Genomic DNA, 19,509 nt, shown 5'->3' on the forward strand with positions numbered 1-19,509 from the left:
CACGTCGGCGCGAAGCTACAAAAGAATTTCCGAATGCTGCTGACGCAAGGGGGATATTCACAAGGTGAGGAATCCACTGGCAGATGTATCTATCAGAAAAGTTTCTAAGTGTCAATTTTCAAAAACTACGAATAATCCTTAAAAATTGCCTGTATGACAAACACATTCTTTCAATTGTTTACAGGAGATACCCTAGTTCTGGATCCAGGATCCAACACTGAGTAAAAAAAAGTAACAATAACATTACTTACCTGCTAAGTGAATTTCCTCCCATAGGATAACATCAGTGATTCTGTGTATAAATGTTGGTCAACTTTTAAAATACAATAATATTCCTTACTAATCACTACTGTGACCAAAACGCTTTTACATAACTGTTTACAGGAGATGTCCCAGGACTGAATCTAGGTTCTAGTCCTGTGGTTAGAAAAGTAATCCATAAATTAACTAATTGCATTTATCTAGAAATTTCCATTGAGCTCAATGTTGCATTGTGTTGCCTATTGCAACAACTGTAACTATTGTAATCAAAAAGTCTATTGCCTATTTGAAAAGTATTTAACTAAAGTAACTCATTCTGAGAAAGTATATTTTGATACCTTGTTAGTTCTAAAATAAAACTATCTTTTGATATAAAACAATTGGCCTAGAGTTCAGTTCTTGAGTGTGTGAGACCATTTGCTGACTGAGTGTGTAGAACAAATGCTTTACACGGTCCTCTGATACTTCCTTACTGCTCGACCAAGCTACCACTTTATAGAGTAAGGTTATATCTAACTTTAGCCTCTGCCAAACCTCTGGGGACTGTGGACTCTGTGCACACTGTACCGTACGCTTTTCCAGTATATACAGAGCCACTTTCTGACACGCATGGACTGTGGTATCAAACCCTGGGGGGGAGGAGGGTGTTCAGTGGACTGAGCGACAGGTTATCCAAGGCAGAGCGTAATTCAGTTTCAATCTTAGTGGTCTCATCAGTGAAGCAATCAGCAAATTCTTCGCAGTTCGGCAGTGACCGTTGACCCAGTGACGAGAGATTAGGAGGACTGTTAGCTTGGGACTTGATGAGTTCAAACTGTTTTTTTGGACTTTTTTTGCTTGCTCTAGCTGATTCCTGAAAAAGGTGGGCTTCGAGCATCTGATGCGTTTATTGTACATGCTTCTTAGGAATCTCAAATGGTAGAGATGTTCAAGGGAGGGATAGGATTACCACAACCTTTCTGCAAGTCTTACATTTCTTCTTTCGGAATTAAGACTATCACTGAACCATGGTTTGGAGATTTTAGAGGATATTCGTTTAAGCTCTAGAGGTGAAACTGAGTCTAGAACACTGAGCGGTTGAAGTGGGCCGTATGGTCGTGGACGTCTGACATGTTCACGGGAGGGGGCAGGATGTTCTCGCAGAGAGCAGTCAGATTTTGAGAGTTGATTTTCCGTAGACATCTTTTCAACTGTTTAGGGTACTTAGGTTGGGTTCTGCTTGCTCCTATCGACTCCAGGATGAGGAAGGTGATGCAATAGTGGTCTGACCAGTCACACGATAGGATCGAGTCCTGAAGGATGGAGTTGGGCTTACTAATGACAAGATCCAAGGTAGCTCCTTTGATATGTGCAGTGTTGTCACAGATTTGGATTAGGTTGAGGTTTAGAAGGAAGGATTTAAGGCTATTGACCACCACATCATTCCCATCATTCCAGTGGAGGTTGAAATCTCTCTAGAAGACCTGAGGGCCATGGAAATCCACATTGGCCAAGATAATGTCCATGATCTGTTCTGTGATGGGAAGGTTGTCACAAAGGGGTGGTAGAAAGTGTGAAGTTTGCATGACTGTTTGTTGCTACCAGTCACTTCAATGCATAGGTGTTCACAAGACGGCAGGAGGTCAGATTGAAGTACTTACACTGTTAGATTTCAACAGTGCAAACATGCAATGCCGCCACCTTGTCCACTTGTTCTGTCCAACCTAATATCATAGTTGGGAGGCACTAAAATGTCCAGGATGGGAGCAGCTGAGTCATTTAGCCAGGTTTCAGTCAGCATTACGAGGTCAAGGTCCAATGCAAGGATGAGGTCAGCAATGTCCGCAGCAGGTTTAACTGCCGATCTACAATTTAGGAGCACGCATTTGAGACTTATGTTGGTTTCCGTTGGTGCAGGTTGTGTGGTGGTGACTTTCGTGAGGTTCTCATTTAATGCTCTGGTGTTTGGCATAGGTTCCATGAAAGGATCCGTGGGGATGGATTCAATTTGATGGAAGTTTGTTATGGTGTAGGGATGTGCCAGATTGTCTGAGAGTTGGAGAGAATGAATATCCATATCTGACAATGAGGCTCGACATCTGGAAAGCGAGAAGGATCGTTAGGGTGTGGTGTGGAAGCACAACTATGGGGGGGGTGTGGGTGACGTGGGACGGTAACCGCAGAATATAGTAGGGGGGAGGGGGGACCCTGTGGAGTTATAGAGCTAGTGGAGGCAGGGGATAGGCGGGCAGGTGGTGGAAGTATGTGCCCAGCGGGAAGGGGGTTCTGGGAAATGTTGTAGCATGCGCGTAGGGATGGGTAGGATAGGGGAGGAGGGAACAGACGGAGGTAGGCCTCTGGAGGCCAGTGGGAGCAGGTCGGGATTGCGGGTTGAGCAGGGGGAAGGGATCCGGGGGAGAATCGGGGCAGTGCTCTGAACAGTGGAGCTAGGGGAATTAGAGCTGTCTAGCAGTGAGGGGGGGGGGGGGGAGAAGGAAGACTAGATTGATGACTGAGCGGACGCAGCTCATTCAAAACAAGCAAAGGGGGAGTGGTTATTTTGAGTAAAGGAAGCTGGAAGGGGGCACTTCGGAGCAGATGTAGGGTCAGAGGCTATTGGTGGAGAAGTAGGGGATAGCCTTTGCGGAGACTGTGGGACCGCCAGTGTAAGAGTGAGGGAATCCTTTCCACCTCACACACAGACAGTGAGACGAGTATGGTGGAAAGCCACAAAAAGGCTGGGGTGGAAACAAACCCCGCTCTGGGACAGCGATATCCTGAGGGAAGTGGGGAAAATGAAAGGTTTTCATAAGTGGATCCTCATATGTATAGGGTGACTGGGTGAAGTATGGAAAAATGGCTCTCTCTCAATTTGAAGAGTTGCAAGCCAAATACCAAATGGCGGAGTCGGAGAGATGTTCCTATTTACAGCTTAGACATGCCCTACAGAGTCACATAATAGAAGGGGCTGTGAAACAGGAATACTCCCCAGTAGAGGACAGGCTGTTGCTAGACCCGATGATAAAGAGGTGTCCCTCACCTACCGCAAAATCATGAATAACTCACCAGACCCCTTAGTCCTCTTGAGGGAAGTTTGGGAATCAGACATCGGACTCCTAGAAGATGAGGATTGGAGGGTAGCAGCGCAGAGCCCTGGGGAGACTGCTATAAGGGCACGGTTTAGATTGGTTCAGCTCCGGGTTTCTTTGATAGGTCATACACCCCTAGAATGCTCAAACATCGGCTGGGTTGGAGTGATACAGATCACTGCACCAGGTGTGTGGGGAGAAGGGAACGTTCTTTCACATACTTTGGGCATGCACTAAACTGCAACGGTACTGGAAAGGGGTAACCTGTGTTATGGTGAAGGTAGTGGGGAAGCAGGTGCCAACATACTGGGGGTGACGGGAGAAATCAATTGGCCCGCTCACACCAAAACGTGGTCGATGTTGGCTGCAGGTGTGGCTACAAGGATCATTGCTAGAAATTGGGGAAGCGCTGACCCTCCAAGTATTCAAGATTGGGGAAAAGACCTGAACTGGTGCCAGCTTGCGGAGAAAGTGGTGTACCAGAGTAGGGGGTGCCCGGCAAAATGGGGAAAGATTTGGTCTGCATGGGAGGCATATAGGACCAAAACAGGGTGAAGTCCAAGGGAAGGATGATGCATAAAAGGAAGCCCATGAGAAAGACTTAAGATATGTAAAATTGAAGATGATGAACAAAATGTATTGCAATGTACCCGACCGACATTTCCATGTGTCAAGAACAATGTAAAGGTGTACTGATGTTTGTTAAAAAAAAATATATAATTTATAAAAATTTAAAAAATTGCTAAGTGTACATAATTTGCTTCACTGTATAGAGTGTTAAACAGGACAAAAGCTAAATGGTACATCGTGACTGACTTTGGTATTCAAAATAGCATTAATTATGTATTACTTCTTGAAATCTAGGCCTCTGTTTCTGCCTTTTCCTTAGAATTGCCCTTAAAACCCATAAGCAATTCAAGTCTTTTGAAAAAATAGAAGTCCAAGGTACAATGGCAATAAACTGGAGTGGATAAAGAAAAACACAGCCAGAGGTATGTGCTTCTTGAGGTATTTGTGAACCAGATCTTTAAATTTGATCCACAATTTCACTATCATTCTCGCATACGAGGTAGAAAGGATGTTTAAAGGTACCATTGAAGCATTATCTAATTATTGTGAAAAAGGGTGTGAGAAGGTTAATTATTTTTGTACAAAGGAGTGGGGAGTTTGCCACAGTTCAAGATACCTGCGGTCAATGGCATTATTTAAACAGAAAAATTACTTACCTTTACCACCCGGTCTGCATCAAGGATAGCTCTATTAAATTCATTAATACCCAGAATCACCACCTTTACCCGGTCTGGCAAAACCTAAACTGCTGAGGAGTAAAGTACCCTTGAAATGCAATCAAGGTCTGAATATTCAGATCACTGAGTAAATCTACATACAGAAACACAGATCAAAAAAATTATTTGTATGGCTTTAAGGTGTTTATAAATAAAGAATCAACTAAACGTACAGGGGCCCGAAGTGCGAAAGCAGTCATGAAGGACAACCCTTTGCAACTTTGAATCATGACTTCCTTTGGCACCCTAAGGAACAAGTTACTTATCTTTGATGATGCGCTTTCTGGTCGTTATTCCGACCTCAGATTCCTCATCTTCTGTCTATTAACAGGTGTCAAATGGATCTGTAAAGATTTAAAGCAGTGCTCCAGTGCGCCGGTAGTTGGCACTGGGTGAATTCATGACAATCCTCAACTCCTGAGCACCAGCTTGTCTGGAGAAAAGGTGGTTTAAGTAGGCTGGGATGAGAGGACCTAAAGTTCATATTTTTAAGGTGAGCAGACTTACAACTGTGCTTTGGTTTTAAAAGGGTGCATATTAGAAAGGTGAGGGCTAAATGTAAGTCCTGCTGTGGCATCACAAAGGGTGTTGGCAGACCATATGTTGTAAACACACCATAACCAGGAGTTTAAACAAGGACTGTTCCGAAAAAGGTAAAAAAGCTGAAAGAGTCAACAGGTAACTAAGCTGTGCCCAGATCAAGGCTTTGCTGGGTAAAAAAAAAAAAGCAAAAAACATCGTCACACCAAGCCAAAAACATGTCCCAATGTCATGCATAGACATAAGGGCACCTGCCAGCCAAGATGATATCAACTACCTCAGGAGGGAGATTTAAAGAATTAAAGTGTCGCTGTTATGCCTTCACCCATAAAAGGTACAGATCGTACAGGCTCAAGTGTAAGACCCTGCAACGATCCTCCTGTACTGGAAGCCTGATAAGAGGGCAAAGGGTCAGGCTCAAACATTCTGTGTATCACACTCTTGGCCCAATCCAGTGCCATTAGAGTGACTTGTGCGCGCGAGAGAGATTCAATCCTCAAAGACACCGGAAGATGCCGGTGCACCTTGAAGCCAGCACACGCCACAAACAAGTTAAAGATCTGTGGACAGCTGGCAAGATACCAACCCCCAGCCCCCACAGCACCCCCATGAAGCACGTTGCTGAACGTAACCTTCAAGTACTCACGCACCTCTGAACTTTCCAGATGCCCGCAACTACCCACGACTTCATGATAAGTGTAATTGACGCGCTCCAAGTCAATTACTGACAACCACCGCCACCCCGATCACTTAGAGAGGCCTCTCCGCTTCAGATGCAAATATCCTGACGCAAATTAAGCGGCCACAAGCTTCTTTCCTTAAATTTACGCTGCTCATACTACTATGTCCTGATGATGATCTCAAGTATATGAGATCGAAACACCGTCAACCATTAAAAAAAACCTCATTCTTGTATTCAATTGATTTTAGATTTTTTTCTGTTATTTTTTCAATGCAATGCATTTTTAAATGTTCACTATCACTCCCCACACTTCACGCACTTTCATAATTATGTGTGAGCACTGGATCTATCACTTACGTATATGATACTCTTTATGAAGTTAATAAATGAGCTGTCATTGCAAAAACCTTGTGTCCTAACATATATTGAGTTCTACAGTTCAGTGGGACGGTCTCTTGAGTAACACTTTTTGAATTATCAGTAGCCTAGCCTACCGGAGGACCTTCTTCGGCCCCTATCAGACCTCTGTCTCTTACACCATATTAGAGTGACTTGGACGTGATCATTCCAGATTTTATTCTGTACACGGGTCAGGAGAGGTAGTGGCAGGAAGACACACAGGGGTCCAATTCTTAAGGAATGAGTCTATAAGAACTATCCTACTTGGGAACTCCAGCCTGTAAATGTGGGGACATTTAATGTTCTCGAAGTGACAAACTGATCGAGCGAGGGTTTTGCCTACTGGATGCAAGTGCCATTGGGGATCAGTTTAGTGCCGCTGGCTAAGTTCATTCTCACATGGAGTTTCAAGATCCCGCCAGGTGGTATACCACCAGTGAAATTTGCAGATGAGCCAGCCATCTCCAAAGGCAGAGAGCCTCTTTGCTTAGGACCCAGGACCCCACCCTGCCTGGTTGTTTCAGCTTTACATGGCTTTGGTGTTCTCCATGTGAATCTGGACCAGCCATCTCTTGATAGGTATGAAGGCTTTACACCAAGTGAATTGTCCGCAACTGCAGCAGGTTGATGTGGTGGCGGGTCTCCACCAGCGACCAGAGTCCTCCGATCTCCACCAACCCAGAAGTGAAGCATCTGTCACCACTGTCATTGATGGGTCGAGCACGAAAAGGGGTATGCCATTGGTCCAACTGCAGTCAAGCAGACAACATAGGCCTTTTGCAGTCTCCTCTGACACCAAGATAGGAACTGACAAGATCCATAGGTGCTGTGCTCACGGAGACTTCAGGCCCAACTGCAAAGTTCACATTTGCTATCTAGCATGGTCAGAAAGAAGGATGCATGAAGCAATCAGGCCAAGAAGTCTCTGAAACATCTACACTGTCACCTGGGAAAGTGGTTGAACCATCGAGATCATAGCTAGAATGCCAGACTTGTTGGGCTGGAGGAAAGGCCCAAAAGCGCATCATATCCAGGATTGCTCAGGTGTAGGGGTGCCTCTGCAAAAGAGTTAAGTGTGACTTTGGCAGGTAGATTGAGAACCAGAAATATGTCAAGAGGTTTGCCATCCTTTACAGGTGGTCCGCGATGCACTGTGGTGAACTCACTTTCAGCAGCGAGACGTCAAGGTAGGGGAAGGCTGGTACTAACATTCTCATTTGGACTGCTACCACTGCATCACTTTTGCTAATGCCAGAGTAACATTTTTGAGGCTAAAAAGGAGCAAAGCAAATAAAATGTTTGTGACCCACCTAGAACAGCCGGAAACGTCTGTGAGCCTGCAGGACGGGAATATGGACAGGAGTATCCTGCATGTCCAAAGCTACTATCCAGTCTCCTTGATCCAGGGTACAAAAAAACTTGGGCCAAAATAAGCATCCTAAACTGGTCTTTGCAAAGAGGCATTGAAGGGTTGAAGGTTTATAATAGGGCTGGGGCATCCATCATCTTTTGGCACATAAATTAACGGAAATAACGGGCAGCCCTTACCTCTGATGTGTAAACCCTCTCTATAGCTCATTTAGCCATAGGAGCCTCCACTGCTTGGTAAAGCAAGGACAGATGGTCCTCCATCACGCGTTCCACTGTAGGTGGCAGGTGTGATGGGAAGCAAAGGAATGGCAGGACGCAACTCTGTCAGATATACTGCAGGACCCATTTCTCAGATGTGATGTTTTGCTGCCACCCCTGCAGAAAGTGGTGGCTGATCCTGCCTCAGACTAAGTATCTGTGTGCTGCCAAGCGCACACTAAAGAGGTCTTGCAGTAGTTTCTGAAGGGCAGAAGATTGTGCAGAACACTGCACTTGATAACCAGGACACTGTCCGATCCATAGCCTTGAAAGAGCTGGGAAGCCTGTTGCAAAGGTGCAGGTGCTGTCTATATGCCAGACCCCTGGCATACCCCCTAAAAGGGTGAAACTTATGGGAATTGCCGAACTGGAGCTGAAAGAACAAGACAGCATGTTGTCTATACCACAGACCCTGGCATATCCCTAAAAGGGTGAACTTGTTGTGGAGATTGCGCAAGTGGAGCTGAAAGATCCAGAGGGCATGTTGTGGCACTGCTTGCTTCAAATTGCTCAAGGACAGAGCTCTCTTTCTTGCCAAACAGACGGAAGCTGTCAACAAGCATGTAGATAAGTATGCATGGATGTCCCCAGAGAAGCCAGTAGACTTAATCCTTAGGTGGGGCCGAAACACCATGCTAATCCTCATGGCCCTGCCCAGACAGCCAATGGGGTCAAAGCCTGAGCGGATGACCAATTGATGTCATCTGACCATCTTGAATAATTTGGGCAAGTGAGGTAGCTGGTCTTCTGGGACTACAGACAGAATCCCATCCAGAGGACGTGGGTACAACTTCCAAGTAGATCACTGCTGTCAACTGACCTGGGGGGAAGCCTAGCTTGAGAGCATACGCTTGCCTAACGTATCCACTCTTTTTGACTTAATAAAAGTGTGAGTTTGGACAGACATTCAGGTTTAACTTGCTTTTGGATTGGATGCCTGAATCACCAGGCTCTCAGGCATCAGATGTTGGGTCACAAAATGTGGTCACGTGAAGCAGGCCTATGGCAACCAGCAAACTGTCAATTGACTGTGGTGCCAGTGCATGGCCTTGCAGGACTGCCCTATAGTGTGCTTGTAACAGCTTCATTAAAAGGTAAGAGGTTTGGATGGCGCCTGATCCCACTGTAAGACCGTTGTAAGGACATTAGCTTCAGGACTTACCTGAAGGTTTCAACATCGCAGATTATTGGCTTTGGGAACAGCTCGGGGAATAAGAAAGGAATAGGTCAGTGCTCTACTTCGGTATTTTGCAGGGCATTACGGTGCATTGACAAGTAGAGATTCCCTTCTCAATCTCCTATCGCATTAGGGCTCTTTTGGGCGCAGTCGTCACTTGCCCAAGCACCAAAAGCACACCACGTGGGAATCTGGCATTAACATCTGTTTGCAACATTCTTTACAAGGCTTAAAACGTTGTATTAGTTGGTGATATACCACGCACACTCGTAATTTTTTTGTAGAAGGAAAATAATGTTGAAGATTTTTGAAGAAAAAGAGAAGCGGAGCTCCAGAACCACATGCAGGCAATGAGAGACAGAAAGTGCGTCAGCACACACAGGTGTCACTTCTATGCAAGCTCCGCTCGTCACTTCGAGAGGAATGGCATCGATTTGGAGTCCCACAGTGCCACCTACTGGTGTGCAAGAGCACTGCTTGTATTTTGACCGATAGAGTCTGGTGCCTGGGTTTATTTAGTCCCTAAGTGAGGAATCAGAGGATAGAAAAATCCATCAAAATATGAGCATATATGTGGTGTGGGACAGCAGAGTGAGGAACTCGCTACCATGATCCCAAGAAGCTCTGGATCGTTGAAAAACTTTATGGAAGATTGACTACCAGGTATCACAATCGCCTCATTTTCTGGTACTAAGGAGACACTGGTTATTGTTTCTCCAAGGTGGTACCTGGATGGTGAATATACTGCCGTGTTCAAATGCTTGAAAACAATGAAGGGATGTACTGGGCAAACTATAAAGGCTTGTAGAGAACACATGATATCCACAATGAGGATTAATTTTGCCACACAGCCAGCTGGAATACGAAGACTAGCCTAACCTTGTGGACTGGTCTTAAGCTTTCCATAATACCCTGCCTTTGAGGACTCCAAGCCATAACTGGATGCCTTCGGTGTCGAGAACGAGTTAACATGCATTAGACATTAAGGATCTCTTGGTCATGCATCCTATAAGATTTGCACTCTTAATAAGCATTTCCTTGGACTCTTTAATGCAGAAAACTGCTGATAACTTGGACCCTAAGGGGCATGTGTTCTCTCATAGGACTGCACTATATTCTGCTGAGGTGGACGGCTCCATCGCAACACAGGCTAGCTGCAGGCTACACCGGTTTCTTGGGGTAGGGTGGCAGGAGGAAGAGACAGGCCAGTAGGGCTGGGGTCAAGTCAGTTGTCTTCTTTTCTACTGCTGCACTGCTCTTCGGCCCATGTTCGTAGGCCGTCTGATCGGAGGAACAGGGTTGGGAGCCCTTAATCACTGAATTCAAGGGCGTTACGGAGGTGAGAAGCCAATAGCTACAGTTCCTTAGGGTGACTATACCCTTTGGGTGCCCCCTACTTTTGGGGAGAGGGGCACATCCCTGTTCCTATTGGGCCTAATTCTCAAATTCAAAAAGGAGAATTTCTAAAAGAGGGTGGATACTCCTACTCTGCTTACTAATTTTCCCAGCTGACCTGCGGCCAAAAGTAGGGCTTGGTCGAGGGGGAGGGGGGAGGAAGCTGTTGAAGTTCCACTAGTTGGAGCTGCCCAAATCTGCACTTCACAAGGTGAAAACCTTTGAGGATTTCAGACAAGTGTTGCTGTTCCTACCAGGGCACCTCCACCCGAGCAGACTGCTTCAGACCACAGAGAGCACAAAGGCTTCACCCTAGGAGGTCAGAAAAATATTTGGCGGTGGCTGGTAGGGAGCCGTCGGCTAAAACAACAGAAATTGGTTGTTTTTCAGGGGGCATCTTGAAGATGCCCTCTGAGGGAATTTTATAATAAATCCATCACTGGCATCAGTGTGGGTTAATTATGCTGAGAAGTTTGATACCAAAACTGCTCAGTCTTCAGAAAAGCTATCATGGAGCTGTGGAATTCATGGTGACAAACTCCCTGTCCATGTAGTCAAAATGGCTTCAACTACACTTACAATGTCTGTGAATGGCACAGAAACTGTAGTGGCAAATTGCTCATGCAGTTATGCCCTCACCTGTTGTATGGTGCACCCTGGAAGGAAATTCAGTTTGCAGGTAAAGTATGATCGTGTTACTTTTGTAATCCAGTGCTGGGCTCCTAGGTTCAGCACTGGGACATCTATCTAAAATAGGCAAGTAATTACGTTTTTATCATTGGCACAATTTTTACAAAATATTTGTAATTTTCAAAAATCGACACACTTAGAACTTTTTTCAGCAAATAGCAGGCAATGATATCCTATGGGAGAAAATTCAAGTAACCAGTAAGTATGGTTAGAATTACTTTTCAGGGTCAGTACTGGGCTAAAAGATGCAGCATTGAGGTCTCCCCTGATAACAGGTGAGTAAATCAGAAATAGTTGTTCGGCTGATTTTAGATGAATGTGTTAAAGTTCACAAACTTCACACTTCGAAGAATTTCCAAGTGAAACCAGTCAATGTTAGCCTATGGAAGAAAAGTGAGTTATCGGCTTTTAGGTATGTATTCAACTGGCAGAGTTAAGGTCCTGGGCCTAGATCAGGGGTCTCCCAAGGTCAGATAGGTACAGTTGGTACACCCTCAGCGGCACAGGGGCAGCCGGGTGCAGAGGTAGTTATGCCCAATGTTATCCAAAGGGAGGCACGGGGCCTTTGGTTGGCAAGCAGGCCACGCGGCTGTGGGAGCTGGGCTCCGGGTCACTTGCTCAGGGCAAATGGGGGAAGTAGATTAGGACAAAGGTTGCACTGTTAGGGGCACCCGGGCGGCTGGGTGCAGGGTGCTTTTGATCCGTCGGGCACTCAATGTTATTTAATGGAGAACTTGAAAAGTGAACAAAGGCTGCAGGCTCGGGGACGGAGGATCTTCAGGAGCGACCAACACTTCGAGGGGTAAGTTGGGATCTTGGAGGATAGGTAGGCACCCCGGAGTTGGGCACAGGTGGCCGGAAGGCACCGGGGTGTCTTGACATCGGGAAATCTTACCCTCTCCTGGTCGCGGTTGGAGGTGTCCCTGGTTCTGAGGCTGCAGGCGTCGTTTGGGTCGTTGAGGAGGGTCCTTGGGCACTGGATTTCAGGTCAGAATTGCCAGGAGAGTCGTCCTCAGGGTCTTTGTCCACTCGGGCACAGTTCGGGCTCGGCGGGTGGTGCAGAGTGTGGAGGATTCACGGTTCCTGGCTGGCACCAGTGGTATTGCTGTTTGAGCAAAGCCACTGCTCATGGGAGTCCCAGTCTTTAAGAGGACCAAGGCAGGCCGTAATACTAAATTTAGGGACGTTACAGGTAGAGGAAGGGCAGGGACCAATAGATCCCTGTCCTGGGGTGAATACACCCCTTAGGCTCCTGCTCCCCTCTCAAAGGAGAGCAGCAGGATATCTCGGATTGGGCAGGGCTCCCCATCCTCAAGATAGCCGGAGCCCGGAGTTGTGCTTCGCCTCTCCCACCTGAAGGGTGGAGTTGGCACAGGCTGGCACACCCCGTTTCCTCACATAGGGTTTCCGCCAGTCTTCCCGCCAGAGTGGGGGTCAGAACCGGTGGGGGCCAGTTGCTGAATACAGCAAGTGGCCTGGAGAAGCTTCCCCCTGCCCATCCTGGGGGAGGAGACCTAGCACCTCGCCCAGGATGTGCATTGTTGCAGGCCCAGGAGAGCGGAGGGTTCTTCACCCAGGGGTCCAGCAACATGTCTGCTGTGTGGCAGCCTAGGCAGCCTCCCAGACAAGACGTGGATTGTAGGTTAGGTTTCAGGGGGCATCTCTAAGATGCCCTCTGTACTACATTTTACATTAAATCCCACACTGGCATCAGTGTGGGTTTAATTTGCTGAGAAGTTTGACATCAAACTGGTCAGTCTTCAGTGTAGCCATTATGGTGCTGTGGAGTTCGTAATGACAACCTCCCAGCACCATATACTCTTAGTGGCATCACTGCACTTACAGTTCCCTGGAATGGCCCTGGGTACTGTAGGGGCACAGGGCTCATGCCCCTGTGACCACACCACTGGCATAGGGCACCCAGCTAGAGGGGTGACTGATGTATGCCAGGACAATGGGTTTGTGGGCATGGCACACATGTGCCATGTTGACTGTTTATTTCTGTACCAGAACACTCCGACTACAAGGACAGTGTGTGTGTCAGGGTACAGGGCCCCTAAGGGTGGCACAATAAGTGCTGCAGCCCTTAGGGGTCTTCTCTGGTCACAATGCCCTGGGTACCTAGGGTACCATTTACCAGGGGCTGACACGTGGCCAGAGATGCCAAATGGGTTTTGTTTCAACACAGTTTTTAGGGCAGGAACACATGCCCTGGGCACCTGATTGGCAGGGGCCAAGGGCATACTCATTCAAAGCACATCAGTAATTCAGCAAAAAGTGGGGGCATACCATGCAAGAAAGATGGCACTTTCTCACAGTACACCATTAAAAAATGAATTTTTATATGCTTGGGTAAAGTGAAATCTCACATTTCACTCCACACTGGTAAAGTGCTACTCAAATTCGACTGATGCTAGGAGCACAGTAAATGGAGAATCTGCAATATTTCTAAAGATTCAGAACCCCTAAAGTCTCCCCTAGTTGCACATGGGGTGGGTTCCTGTAGATATAAGGCAAGTACTTACACAAATATGTTTTTATAAGTCCTGGTGCTGTAAAAATGGCCCAAGTCATTTTTCCCATTGCAAATCCCTTGTTACATAGGTTAACATGGTAGGAAGTTATTGATTAATAACTATTGATAGGAGAGGACTAGAATGCCCATTCAAAGACTTCCCAGAATGGCAGTAATAAATCCAACAATATCATATTGTTGAATTTCTCCTAAAGTGTGCCTACAAGAAGTTAAGACTTTCTTGTGTGCAAGTCCAAATTCAGCCTTCCAGTGGTCTGCCCAGAGTTAAGAGGATTAGCTAGCCTGCCTTGAAGAGGTGATAAAGAGCCTGTGGGGTTAACCAGCTCTGCTCGTCGTGAACCATGGTCATCAAAGGCAGAGGGATGGCCACAGTGTCAGTTTCCACTCTACACTTTTGACCCCCACCAGACCTAGGATTAGGGTTTGTTTAGCCAGCTCTCATCTCCTAGCTAGAAAATCAGCCATTATGGATTTGGAGGATTGGATGCACTCTGGGACAAAATAATGACACTCTACAGGATGTGGTAATCATCAAAATAACTTTAGATTCTTGTGAATCATAAAAGTTTACATATATAAAAAAAAACAGTTAAAAACATTCATAATGATTCACATATTCTATTCAAAATTAGTGATATACCAGCGAAACTCAAATCAAATTTAAAATTATCCCAACCTTCGACAACACAATTTATACATCTAATTAATTCTTAAAAGAACCTGATGTGGTCATAACTTTGAGGAATTACCCTGCTCCCATTGGTCAGAAGTGACCTCCTGCATGACCCAGAGAACTTGGAATAAGTATCTGAGAGGGGCAGAGCCCTCCAGATCTGCTGCTTGAAACTGAAGAAAATCAGAAGGGTCTGTCTGCGCTGAAGATTTTGAAGTGCATTTCCAAAGGCCAGGACTCCGAGTTTGCGCCTTTTTTGCACCATTGGAAATTACAGCCCTGTGGATCAAACCCGCTTCAAAAGGACTAAAGAGTGGACTCCCTGCAAGCTACAGGTTAACAGAGCTCACCTGGACATCCCCACAAAGCATTCCCAGAATGGAGTACCAGTGGATTTGTAAGGGTTTTGTTCAAGTGGAATGCGGAATTGAAGTTTCACACTTTCAAGGACCCTCTTGGCGATGCCAGAACCTTGAATTGTGAGTTGGATTCTTTGGGACCCGCAAGCAGAACTTCAGGAAGGAGTTCTAACTGGACCCCTCCTGCTGGAGAAGGCGGCACAACACAGTAGTGAGAAAATTCTACAGAACAGTTTCTAAAGGTGTGTCCCTGCCAGAGAAAACTAAATGACTAAAAGGGGCACTGTGGTTTCTACGCACTAGAAAATGACTAATCTTTAAAAATTAATATCTCTAGTTTCCTACAGTGGTTTTGTTTTGGTGTCATTTAAAAAATACAAATATTACCCATTTTTAGAAATTGGTGTTGGATTTTTATGTTGGGTCTTAATTATTTACTGAAATTGTGTTTTTAAATGCTTTACATACCTGTCTTTGAAGTGAAGCCTGTCTGCTCGCAGCCAAGGTACCAAGGGTTGAGCATAGGAATAATTTTCTAAGACCTATGCTGAGTCCTACCATGTGTTAGTGGCCTTATTGCCAGTGGCAGCCCTACATTTGCCCCTACCAATAACCCACTTTCCAACAGGGTAACCTTGTGAAAACGGCACTTTTCTACAGTCATTGCTATTAAAGGATTTTCTTTTGATCACAGATAATTTACAACTAGTGCATATGTATAACTTCAGTCTGGAAACAAAATTATTTCCCATGTAGGCAAACATACTGTAAACATAAAAAAATAAAACAAAACATACACTGAAACTACTACCTCAATTATTCGGCTGTCAATTCTGCTGTAAGGATGCCAAAGTCCTCGATCATCACGCCACTGCCATATTGCACCGTCTGTGTTTTGTGCACTCCCTTTTTTTAGCATAGTATCAACAGCAAAAATCCCTTCTTTAGGTAAGCATGGCATCAGTTCACTAAAAAGCAATTCAACAAAAAATTATTTGCTCAGGATCATAGTTGATTGTTTTGTTCAGAATAGCACATTCAGTGAACACCATAGGAGTAACAATCTTTCAGCTCAAAAATAACTAACATTTTGGTTCATGAAATAACCTTTGCAAATTCATACAAGTGTATTGCAGCAAGCAGTTACACAAAAACAGACTAGATACCAACAAAGAGAAACATCAAACATTTGCAGAACAAAAAACAACATTGAGGGCAAGTACACACAGCTGGTGTATAAAGGTAGGATCTGTCTGGCATGGTTACTCCCACTTTTTCCCTGGTGTCAGTGTATTTTTGACTAGTCTGACTGGGACCCTGCTAATCAGGACCCCAGTCACTGTGCTTCTTCCCTAAATGTAACATGGTAAGTACATTGGAATCTCCACAATTGGCTACTGGTGTAACCTAGAAGTACCTAGAATATGGTACTGAGATACCCAGGGCATACGTACATAAGGGGTCTCCCATTGGCTGCAGCATGTATAGTGCCACACGAGAGAACTCAAACTGTGACCACAGGCCTGCCATTGCAGCCTGTGTAAGCTGGTGCTAGCACCACTTATGACAGATATACGTTTTCTTATATCAGAGGTCACTACACCTAACACCTATAAGTTGCCCCTGAGGCAGGTCTTCCAATCCTGAAGGCAGGGGGCTGGGTAATGAGTGTGTGTGTGTGTCCCTGCATGAGCAGGTCACCTGTACAAACTACAGTTGATCAGCCATTTTGATACATATAGGGGCCATCCGTCTATACGCAATGGTGAACTATATATAGTGGCTGTGCCGAATTTGGAATCATACCCTGTCACCATTATCGGTGATGGAGGTATGATTCCATGCACCGTGGGGGGGGGGTGCTCCTCCGGGAAGCCTCCAGTAATCCCTGTAACAGCCTTCCAGGGTCTGCCAGCAAGCCAGTGCTGATGCCGACCCCAAACACAAATCTGCCCTCCTGCTGCTGAGCTTGAGCAGGGGAAGGTAGAGCATTGGGGAGGTGTGACAACCTTCAGGACAGGATTTATTTTATTGAGCTTGGATGGGGGCACTTGCCAGCGCCACAAGACTGCTTTGAAGGGCACATTTGGTGCACTCTTTGCATACTCCAATTAGACCCAGTTTTGGGAACCCTTGGTTCCCGCCCTGGGGTGCAACTGAACAAATGACATGTGAGTGTCCTCCTCCTCCGCACAGCCCCTCCTCTGGGAGGGACCCCTTAGTCTTCCTAACCCCAATCTTAGGTTACAAAAGGGCTTACCTGTTGGTGGTTCCTCAGATTTGTCATGGGACAAGACTCAAGCCTGAAACCACATCATTCTACGACCATCTGGACACTTGGACTTTGCCTGGAACCGAGACTGCATCAAGGAAGACTCCTGCTGCTCCTGGTCTCTCTGTTCTGAAAGTCTTGTTAGTCATCTGTGCTTCTTCCAGGATCTTCAACAGACCTGTGGGCATCAAGGAAACCCAAAGTAATCTCCCTTGGAGTGAAGGAGTCCCTCCCCAGCATCTGCAGGCACCGCAACAAAGCGGAATGGTCTGCTGCTCCTGACATACCACAGACTTCGAAAGGCTCAGCACCACAGGTGGTGGTTCTGCAATTCCCTCGAGGCTTGACCAGTCTTCTCTGCAATTTTGAGGCAAGCATCCCTCTTGAACCGCTGGGACCGAACCCTGTGCATCGTGTTATCTTGCCATTGCCAAGGCTTGACTGTGCACTCCAGAGATCTTCGAGCTACAAGAAGCTCCAGCAGCTCTTCGTGCCGTGATCGGCGTCCTCACTGCATCCTCTGCACTTTGGGCCTTCATCTTTGGTGAGCTGCTCAAGGCACTCTTGTGACTCATGTGCCTTTGGCCTCTGGGTCCTCTCGAGGGTCTTCTCTTGCTTCAGTGGGTTCCTCTGCTTGCTTGGGGCCTGCTCCGACTCTCCTGCATGTGTTGAGTCCCTTGTACCTTGGTGGTCCCAATGTTGCTCCTTCGCCTTCCATGCCTGTTACAGCTACCAAGGCTTATGGGTGCTCCTGAGGACGGCGGCGGGCGGTGCGGTGCCCCACCCTGACTAGGATCCTGCTACCCCCCCGACCGGCTGCTCCACCACTGGCCGGCCGCCCTGCTGCGAGGACCTGCGGGGCTGTCCCCCCAGCCCACCCGCGGAGCTAGCGGGACTCAGGCATTCCACTGCGGGGACAGGAATCAAGGAGCGGGCAGTGCACGCAATCTGCTGCCTCCGCCGCGAGACCGGCTTCATCCTGCACGGGCTGCCGGTGTTGGAACGCGGATCGGCCCGACTTTCCTGGCAACCTGGCGCCATCTTGTCATCGCTCCGGGGCTTGAGCGAGACCTCTGAGACCCGGCACTCTCGCCCTGCCTCCCCCTGACTCGCCAACTGAAGAACCTGGATACCTTGCTCAGGGACACACGCACTGGCGACACGCGGCCCTCGGACACAGGGGTCTGAGGTGAGGGAGTGCTCACCGCGCTTTGGCGCCATTTCACGGCGCTGCTGCCCCGACCTTTGCCGCGCACACAGCGGATGAGACAAGCTCTGCAGTGGCCTAGACCCCACCACTTCTTCCCCTCCTCTGACTCTGTGGGCCTGGGGTCATGCCCGCCTGAGGGGACGCCGGAGGCACACAGCCACACCCTGCGCTACTACAACGCTAGGACCTTTACTTCTTCAGCCTCTGCCCAATACGTGGTAGTCCTCCCGCAACCACCACCGCACACTTGAAGGGATTGCGGCGGGCAGCTGCACCCATTACAGCGCCACCCTGCTAACGAGATCCATGGGCAAACACAGGGACAAGCCTCGGACCCAGGGCGCTCAGACGGACGCGCAGTCCACGGGCTCTGACGACCCCCTGGCCTCCTCCAACATGGACATCATCCCGCCGACCGGTAAGGGGTCGCAGGACGCCAAGCTGGATTTGATCCTGAATGAAATTCGCGCAACGCGAGAAGCGCTGGAATCGCGCATGGACACCATGGCGACGGGACTGTCTCTACTGAAGGCTGACCATAATAAACTGGCGGAGCAAAAAATTGCGCTGGATGACCTAATCCCGCAGCAGACGGAACACTCCGCGAAATTGGAAAATGTGGAGAAACAGCTGAAGCGGCTATGGGATCGAGTGGACGATGCTGAAGGACGGGCCCGCCGCAACAACGTCCGCATCCTGGGCATTCCGGAGAGAAGCGAAGGGAGGGACCCCACGCGGTTCGTGGAGGATTGGCTGCGAAAGCTGGTGGGCCAGAGGGAACTCACCGCCCTCTACAGTGTGGAACGGGCCCACAGGGTGCCAGCGAAACCCCCGCAACCAGGAGCACCCCCTCGCCCCCTGATCGCTCGTCTCCTCCACTTCCGAGACCGAGACACGGTCCTACGAGCAGCCAGGGAAGAAACGCCAATACGCTTCGAGGAGAAGAACATATCGGTATACCCTGACTTCACTCCCACTGTGCAACGGGCCAGGTCCACCTTTCTGGGGGTGAAGCGCAATTTGCGGGACAGGAACATGAAATATGCACTTTTGTTCCCTGCTCGGCTCAAAATACTACATAACAACAGGTCCCACTTTTTCGACTCGCCTGAGGAGGCAACGGAGTGGATGGAGGTCACTCTGGCCCCGCCGGCATCACAGGACCCTCTCGCAGACCACCGCAGTGACACCCGCAGGAGCTCACCAGTCCGACGAGACGATGCTCGCAGCCCCGGACACCATTCCTCCCACGGGACATCGTCTGCAGCGCATCCCCTTGGCCACCAAGCAGTGGACCACTCGTCAACAACCCCGCAACAGCGCCTGACTGAG

At 47.7% G+C, this 19,509-nt stretch overlaps 1 protein-coding gene across 11 annotated transcripts in view; it reads right to left on the reverse strand.

The window, feature by feature from the left end:
* The window catches only part of TRIP12 (thyroid hormone receptor interactor 12), a 1,008,257-nt gene that overhangs the window by 540,077 nt on the left and 448,671 nt on the right, over positions 1-19,509 (reverse strand). For 6 of the 11 annotated variants that reach the window (XM_078668151.1, XM_078668159.1, XM_078668155.1 and 3 more), the window contains one exon: positions 15,507-15,663. In XM_078668151.1, coding sequence (XP_078524277.1) covers positions 15,507-15,663 — 157 coding nt within the window. Of the gene's footprint in view, positions 1-15,503; positions 15,664-19,509 lie in introns of all 11 variants that reach the window. The other 5 variants (XM_078668158.1, XM_078668154.1, XM_078668149.1 and 2 more) reach the window with 1 other exon arrangement.

The sequence above is a fragment of the Lissotriton helveticus genome, chromosome 11 (assembly GCF_964261635.1).
Source record: "Lissotriton helveticus chromosome 11, aLisHel1.1, whole genome shotgun sequence".
NCBI classification, from domain to species: domain Eukaryota; kingdom Metazoa; phylum Chordata; class Amphibia; order Caudata; family Salamandridae; genus Lissotriton; species Lissotriton helveticus.